The sequence below is a fragment of the Uloborus diversus genome, chromosome 9, assembly GCF_026930045.1.
Source record: "Uloborus diversus isolate 005 chromosome 9, Udiv.v.3.1, whole genome shotgun sequence".
Taxonomy (NCBI): Eukaryota; Metazoa; Arthropoda; class Arachnida; order Araneae; family Uloboridae; genus Uloborus; species Uloborus diversus.
The window spans coordinates 65,663,523-65,672,788 of NC_072739.1; the positions used below are offsets into that span (position 1 = coordinate 65,663,523).

Here is a 9,266-nt window from a genome sequence, read left to right on the forward strand (position 1 = left end):
AATTAGAATTACATTTTATAAAACTACAATATTACCAGATACATATATGATATGAATCTTAACACTAAAAGATATATATTTATTTGTTTCATTTTTCCTGTTCCACTTCGTTTTTACCTGTTTTACCACTTCTTTTCTTCAAATTGGCAACAGTTCTGCTTTGTTTATTTTGGTACACGTTTTATTTGATCCAAGGTGCTTTCAGAAAAAATTTGATAAAAATTTTATTTTATGCGCAGATTTTGTTCATGCATATATAAATTTCGTACTTTGCACGATGAAATGTGGAAACCGCGAGGACAATCTATTTCAACAGTCTGCGAAGAAAGGTTCTCAAGACAAAGAGGGCAGTAAAACAAGGAAGCAAAAATATCGCCCTGAATGGGAAAAACATAACCTGTTCAAAGCCTGGTTGCCAAAAGACGATAGTGAAGAAAATGCATTTTGCAAAGCTTGTGGTACATCTATGATACTGCGCAAAACTAGTCTGATGCAGCACGTAAAAACCGCTACACATATTGAGCACATGAAACATTTTTCAGGAAACAGCTCAATTTCCAGATTTTTATCTACACCAGTAGAGAATAGTGTGAAAAAAGCAGAGGTTAAAAATTTGTGCTGCATTAGAAGAACATAATATACCTTTCAAATTTATGGATCATCTGTTTGAAGTCATATGAAATTCATTTCCAGAAAACTATTGCGAAGAGATTTTCTTGCAAAAGGACCAAGGCAATAGCATCGACAAATAGAGTTCTAAGTGTTTACATGAAAAGAAAAATGCTTGATGACACTACCGGTACCAATGATATTTCTAAAGTTAAATATTCCATTATCGTTGATGAATCCACCGATATTTCTGTGAAAAGCAATCTTGCGGTTGTTATAAAGTACCATTCTGAAGCATCTGGAGCTATAAAAACTAAATTATTGTAGTTAGTGGAAGTGAAAGACAAATCATCAGTGAGATTGTTTTCTTCGCTTTCAGCAGAAATCAATAACCATGGCCTGCAAATTCAAAATTTAGTGGATTTTGCGGCCGATACCACAAATGTAATGTTTGGCGAGCATAACAGCATTGTGCAAAAAAAAAAAAAAAATGTCTCGCCAGATTGTATTTTTATTAGATGAGTATGTCATTCAACTGCATTAGCAGTAAGTAAAGCCTGTTTAAGATTGCCAAGGGCAGTTGAAGATTTGATAAGGGACTCTTACAATCCTATTTTTCATATAGTTCAAAAAGAAGAGAAGAGTTTATTGAGTTTCAAAACTTTACAGATACTCCTATGCATAACATTCTTAAACTATATGACATACGTTGGTTGTCACTTGGCAACTGTGTAGACTGAATACTTGAGCAGTGGGATGCATTACAGCTGTATTTCACTGAACAACATTTGAGCAAAAGACTGTTAGCAGCTGAAAGGCTTCATGAAATGTACATAAACCCATATAATAAACTATTTATTTTTTATAAGTCATGTCTTGAAGATAAAAAATTAGTTATCTACAATATTTCAAGCTAAAGGTTCTGTAGTTAGCTCTTTTTACAAAACTAGCAGTGAAGCTTATAAGGGTCTTGCAGTATGTATATGAAAATTACATATATCAAAGGAATTGATGCAGAAGATATTGATCTGGAATCAGCAGTAAATCCCTGCTATTGAGAGAAATTTATATTGGGGTTAAGAGTGTTTCATTTTTTCACTCAAATGCTGTTTCGAAGAATGATGAAAAAATCATGGATTTTTTTACAGTCTGTCGTCAAGTTTTCTTGATAGTTCTCTGTAAGGAAGGAAAATCAAGGCTGCCATTTAACAATCCACTTTTAAAACTTATGAGTTTCTTAGATCCAGCAACAGCAGTTACTGGCCAAACACCTACTTTACTGCCAGTTTTGTCACAATTTGGTAATCACTTTGCTCCTGAAGAAAAAGAAGTAATTGATGATGAGTGGAGATCTTTTATCTTATGTGAAACCACCAGCAAAATATATGAGGAAAACTCAACAATAACGATGAGGAAATTTTGGTCTTAAGTGGGAAAGATAAAGGAAAGGAAAAACTTCAAGTTCAAAAATTTAGAGAAATTTATTTTCTTACTTTTGTCTCTGCCCATTTCAAATTCTGATTGTGAGAGGATCTTCAGCAATGTTTCTCAAATAAAGACTAAAAACAGAAATAGGCTGACCACAGCTAATGTTCCTACCATTATAGTAGCAAAGAAAGGTTTAGAAAGGAATTGTGTTCAATTTGTACCCGATAACAGCACATTGAAAGCTTTCAACTCTAATATGATGCCTAAGGTGGTGGTTTAAAAATATATATGTATTCTCATCATTGATTTTTTTTTAAAAATCAGAAATTGAAATTTTTAATTTGTTTTGTCTCTCTCTTTTTTTTTTTTTTTTTTGAAATAAAAAAAAAATCATATAAACCATTTTTTAGCGAAATACTACAAAAAGTACTATGCCCCTAATTTGGGGCGAAAAAATACTACATCTGGCAACCCTGCTTTTCAGTAAAATAAATACTAGCTAAAAAAATCTATTATTTCACTGCAGGTATATGTATTAGCAAGTCTTTCCAAATCTGTAAACTAATTTTAAGATGTATTTTGATGCTGTTTGAATTTCATGTATTAAAAATACTTGAATATAATTCCAGAAGTAAAGGTGGGGCTGAATGGGCCACTATATCATGGTTATGGATAGGCCACCAAAAAATGGGGTTTTCTTTCTTTTTTTTCTAATTTTCTCTTTAATATACAATACAAATACAAAAGTGACGACCAGCAACAGGCTCTGGGCCCAGCTAGACTGATCCAAGTCAATTTACAATTCCCAGTGAAGATCAATGGCCCTCTTAAAACTATCTACTCCCGTACTCATTACCACCTCTTCCGGTAAGCTGTTCCAAGGTTCCACTACCCTGCTATAATAATAATTTTTCCTAATATCCATGTTAGCCCGAGATTTAAATAGCTTAAAACAATGACCCCTTGTCCTGTTTTCAGTGCTAAACTTCAGCCCTGTAACATCTTTCATTTTAATAAATTTAAACAACTGAATCATGTCCCCTCGGTCTCTTCTTTGCTCAAGATTGTACATCTTAAGCCTTCTAAGCATGGAATCATAGTCTAAATGAGAAAATCCATTTATTAGCCTTGTAGCCCGTCTTTGAACCCTTTCCAATACATTAATATCTTTCTTAAGATAAGGCGACCAAAGTCGAACAGCATACTGCAAATGAGGTCTTACCAAACTTCTATATAAGGGTAGAAGAACTTCTTTAGATTTGTTTGAAATAGATCTAATGATAAACATAAACATCTTATTGGTTTTGTTACTAGCTATGCTACACTGTTGGCTGAACTTTAAATCCTGATTTATTAAGACGCCCAGATCAGTAACTTTTTCTGCCTGACTAGTGACTAAACCTTGAAGCATAACTGGCTGCCATACATTTAGATTACTGTCTTGTTAAAATAGGTTTATAGTAATTTCTAAAATTTGCACATTTTAACCCTAAGAAAGATCAGGGGTCGATCCAGATTTTATTTTTTGGGTCCCCATTTTGTGAAAAGGCAAAATATTTTTGTGAAATTTCGTTATTTTTGTGAAAAAGCAAAATATTTTTGTGAATTTTCTTTATTTTTGTAAAAAAGACCTTCTCGTGATTTTTTTCTTGGAAAAGATTATATTAAAGCATTTTTAGCTGTCGTATCGTTATAGAAAAGCCCTAGACAGGTTTCAGGGGTGATTGCAAGTTCTTGAAGAATACCTGAAAGCTGTCAAGAGAAAATGCGCTGGGGGAGGGAGGGAGTAAGACCCTTAACATTTTATTCGTAATTTGACACATACATTACATTTATTGCTTTTTACAAATATACATATGCAAGGCACGCTTTCTTAAGGTGAAAGTCTCACAACAGATTTCCAGTTTGCCCCTCTCAAATACTTTAAGAGCAATGAAAATTGCACATGCTGCTGAACGTAATGATAACTCCTAATAAATACAATATGAACAGACTCAAAGATATCACATATTTCTTAACACAGAAGTGAAATACTCATTAAAGATTCCATGTATGTGTTTGAAAAATTTAAAAGTAATTAAAACCCAAAATAATACTGCACCAGCATTCAGCGTTTAATTTTTTGACTTTTGACGTTCTTACAGAGTAGGTATTTCGTTTAAAACTTTGCAATTTAATGATGTTAATAAATATATAAGAAATTTTATTTGTTTGCCTCTTAACAAGGTATAGTAAACATCAAAAATGCGAAAAATTCGTTTACCATGGCCGATGTAAGGAAATCAAGATCTTCAAAACAAATAAAAATATAAAAACAGCATGTAAAATAATTTTATTTTAAGTAAAGTTATTTTAGAATTGGATTTTGAAACTCAACACAAATTAATACTAAATATATATTGCGTAATCGAAGTAAAATTTAAGATTTTCCTGAAAACAAGCTACCAATCACAAGTGTCCCTCTCCTGTCCCCCCCTCTCACGCTCTCAAGGAAAAACACCTCACGCAGCAAGCGAAAAGATAAGATGGGGGAAGGTGGAAGAGGCTCCCGCGTAAACATTTGTGGTTAAAAAATATTGTGAAAAGGCTGCCTTTTTATAAATTTTTGTGAAGGGGCTGCTTTTACGACGCGGAATTTTGTGAATGGGGCCGCTTTTGCGATGGGGAATTTTGTGAATGGGGTCACTTCTGCGGCGCGGAATTTTGTGAATGGGGCCGCTTTTGTCATGCGGAATTTTGTGAAGGGGCTGCAAAGCGGCCCCAATTTGGCGCTGGATTGACCCCTGAAAATTAGCTATTAAATTCCATAAATGATTAAAATGATCTGTCCAGTTATTAACCCTACCTGCCAGTATTTCACCATTTGAATTTGATATGAGTGATTCCATCCAGTATTTAACAAGGTTAGAGTGGAATAATGTGCTTTTGCTTTGTTGATTTCATTGTTTTTTTTTTGTTAATGTCCTATTGTTTGCTTTTACAGACTGGTGTATATTTAAATCAAACATTAAAAAAATATTTCTCTATTTGAAAATCTAAGTAATAATTATTATTTATTAACACATTGTCAATGATAGTATTGAATTTTACCATTGAATTTTAAAGCAACAATATTGAATTTTAGAAGCAATTAAAATTTTAACTATTAAGAAAATAAATATAAATTAAAAGTAAATGTAGTAAAATTGATAAACATTTTTTGCTTGTGTTTTTATTTATTCATGAGAATTTTTGAAAAGATTAGTTTTACATGTTTCCATTGAATTCTATTTAATGGCCCATTCATTACCTTCAATGGCACATTCAGCCCCATGGGTGGGGATGAATGGGCCAAATTTTGATGTTTTTATTTTCTATCATCCTTCATTATAGACATTCTAATCTAAGTTTTATGACTTTTTTATGTAACCAAATAAATTAAATAACTAAGGAGCAATCTTGAGCTAAAAAAAGCATTAGAAAGAATTACAAAATTTAAAAACCGAAAACTGGCCCATTCATTACCACTCTCCCTTACTTAATTATTCAGAACATCTAAACACAAGAGGACTGGGTCCGTGGAACATATCTGAGAGAATTTAACACAATCAACAGGCAATGGGGAATATGAGGTTGATGCGATGGAACTAGTTGGAAATATTAAATTTCACAAGTAGCCAGTACATCCTAATCTTTGCTTATATTGGAAAACAGATATAGCCCCAGTACACTATGGATCATGGGCAAAAACGTTTTCTTTTAATGATTTTTCACCAAAAAATGTTTCAAACTTTGCACCTTATTGATTGTTTTAATTAATAAATGTTGAAATCATGAAGTTGTGTGTTTGTTATTGCTCTGTTTGATTGTCATTCCCTGAATCGGACTTTCATTCCCCTGAAACAGGTAGTCATTCCCCTATCTACTTAAGATTTAAAATTTAATTTTCCGGTACTTAACATTAAAAAAAATTTTGTCGACTTTATTTTATTCGCAGAGAGATTATCTAGATGCAGTAGAAAAACATTTTTTTAAGAAAATTTTTTAAAGAAAATATGTTCAGTATTGATCCATTTCAAGAAAATGACCCAGAAAGCTTCCTACTGGTGTCCTTCCGGTGCTTCCTATGTCTATGTTCAGCATCAAATTCTTTTACTACAAACTGAAAGCAATTAAATGGGTTGTAAATATTTACTATTTACATGTAGTTGTGGCAAATTGCGTAACCATGTACACAGGCTCAGATCTACAAATTTTGGGGCCCCTGCAAAAAGTCATCAGGGCCCCATACTACCCCCTGGGTACATAGATTCAGGCTTATATGCATGCTTATATAGGCTTTATGCCAACACACAGTGCAAAGTTTCTGGAAATCTATTATTTTGCATACCATCTGTGTTTTAAAGCTTTTTATTTAGAATTAAATTTTGTATTACTATTAGGATTTATCTTTCAAATAATGTTACAGAAACAAAAGAGTCACGATTCTTACAAGTTTGATGCAGGATGCTGCAATGAGCCGAGTTCGACTATTTTGACCCCTTCCCATTAATCAGAAATTTTAAAAACTCAAACTTAGTAACTGCATTTTCCCTAACCTTCAAGCACTTTGAAATGAAATTTATTTTTTCGAGAACTTAAATCTTTTTCGGGACAAATCATACAATTTTTCTGGAGTTGAGGCCCCCAATAAAGCAGTAGTCTTAACTTGTTTAGTTTATAAGGCCAATCAAGTCCTGCCCATATGCGTTACTTCAGAGGGGGGGTTATGAAAATTTATATGGTTAAGCAATAATTCAAATTTTAAAAGAACTTATAATTTTTTTCTTCTTTAACGTTCAAAGTCAAAAAAGAAAGATTTTGTATTAAAATTCAGACAAACTTTTAACCATTTTAAGGAAATTCATCCCTTGTGAAAATTAGTTACCTAAAATACATTATCATTCTTCTAAAAGACAAATGAAAGAAGATTGTTTATGCTTAAAACTTAATGAAGAAAAATTAACAGTAGGTACCAATGTCTGGAAAAGGGCTGACCCCCCCCCCCCCCCCCAAAAAAAAAAAAAAACTTATGAGCGCCCATGCTACTTTCAGAAGTTGCGAATAACATATTTGAAAATCATTGACTTCATGGGCATTTTACTGCCTTACCCGACTTAAGCATCTTCGGACGAATTCGTCGGAAATCTCGGAAGGCATTGAAGACACCCTTCAACTAAGTAATATAAATTTCATACATAATTACAATATATTCCGGGAAAATTAACCAATAACATACTTGCATTTTCCGGATACTTCTGAGAATTATGTTGTAAAAGATATCTAATTACAGAATATGTTCTTCTATTAGAGTAACACAAGCGTTTTATTAGTGCCTGATGAACAGTTCTGTTTAAAACCATATTGCAGGACAAAAGTAACATTCTTTGGATGTTAGTAGTTCCTTCTGTACTTTTGAAAAACCATATTTAAGAGACTGGAAAAATAAATAATTAAATAACAAAAGTTGCATCACTTCTCGTATGAAACACGGCTACAGTGAAAATTAATTAAGTTATTATTACAAGTTTTGATATCTTTTTGCAGGCACAGCCGATTGAAATGAATTATTTCAGCTCCGTCAAATACATCAAGTGATCTCAGATCTCGTGTCTTGCATTTCAACCAGTGATTTCAACCGTAGGACCACTTTTACACGATTCCAGATACAGATCACGAGCGCCTGCATCCTAGGAATGGACTTTTACGCATGTGTCATTTGATTGGATGGCGAGAACACGTGACTTCGTGACGCTAGCTGTTGTTTGTTGTCGCATGAAGCAGCTCAACAATATGGAACATAGATGTCTCCGAAAATAAAATGCGGCTGGTGATATGCGGCATACTGCTATTCGGCAGACAAATCGAATACTCGATTCGGCCGAATACTTTAATATTCGGCAATCGAATGGTGAACAAATTTAAATGTTCCGTAATTTGTAAACTACTTCTGGCATACTATTTAAGACATTGAATGAAAGTTGCAATATACAGGTACTACCGCAGTTCAAATTGTTAGTTACTAATTTTATCACATTTAAAGTAATTTTAAAGTTTGAGAAAACATTCAGATGTTAAATTTTAATCTTGTTGCTTTTTAATATTTCTTTAATCTTATGACACATCTATAGCTAACTATTTTCCTCGTTTAAATGTAACATAGTAATATGAAAGAAAACCACCGATTGTGTGTTACACCATATGAAACATTATTGTTTAAAAACAACAAATTTAAATTTGTTACTGTAATAGAAATTCAATGATCATGTATACTAAAAGTGAAAAATAAAAATATTTTACAATGTTTCAATTTTATTCCTCTATTTCAATGATGATACAATTATTTATCAGTTACTGAAGAGATTAATGTGCCAGGAAATCACATGAAAAATATTGTAATTTTTTATGATATTTTAAGCAACTTTGGTTTATATTATTTGTATGTAAGGTAAATGTATTAAGATTATTTATTTAAAACATAACATGTTGCCATGATTATCAATCATCAAATCATACATCAGAAACAGGAAAAAAAAGTTAGTATTCACTTATGCCAGAATTTCAGATATAAACCAAATTAGCCACTTACAGTAATAATTAGTGTTTGCTTCTAAACGGTTTATTTTAAATTTAATGTTGATAAATTTCCGATTCTAAAAATGGAAATGCATATACATTTCCCGTAAACAGATTGTTTTCTGTTTTACATTTGTGTAAAATTCAAATATTTTTTAAACAAATATTCAATATCTAGCTGAATATTCGGTCTGAACTTTTCCTGAATATTCGGTGCAATTGATATGTTACATGAATTTTTATAATGTACGCGATTGAAAAAAGACTTGTAGTTTATAAATAAAATAGAATTCTGGGTACTTATACTGTATACAGTGTGCTTATAAAAAATCCATGATACAGCTTAGAATCAACAAATTGTTGGATTCTAGGAAAGGTGGTCAAGGGATAATTTTTTGGTTCTATTTTGTAGCTTTTGACTGTTTGATCACTTGTGGGGAGGGGGGGGAGGAAACATGGCACTCCTCTGTATTCACACTTGGTGATACAGCTACAGGAAAGTATAGCATTTAGTACATAACTTTTGGTTTTGAAAATTGAACCTTTAAATTTAAACTGATTCTATCTCTAACATTTGTCGAAAAACTCGGCTACCCTTAAGTATGTACTCCATCATATAAAATAAATTCCTATGG

The 9,266-nt window shown here is 32.3% G+C and overlaps 1 protein-coding gene across 1 annotated transcript in view; it reads right to left on the reverse strand.

Annotated features, from left to right (window-relative positions):
• Nucleotides 1–7,666, reverse strand: part of LOC129229374 (protein tumorous imaginal discs, mitochondrial-like) — a 100,599-nt gene extending 92,933 nt beyond the window's left edge. The window contains exon 1 of the mRNA XM_054863666.1: nt 7,295–7,666. Within this exon, the coding sequence (XP_054719641.1) occupies nt 7,295–7,439 (145 nt within the window). The 5' untranslated portion in view covers nt 7,440–7,666. The remainder of the gene's footprint in view (nt 1–7,294) is intronic.
• Nucleotides 7,667–9,266: the final 1,600 nt, after the last annotated feature.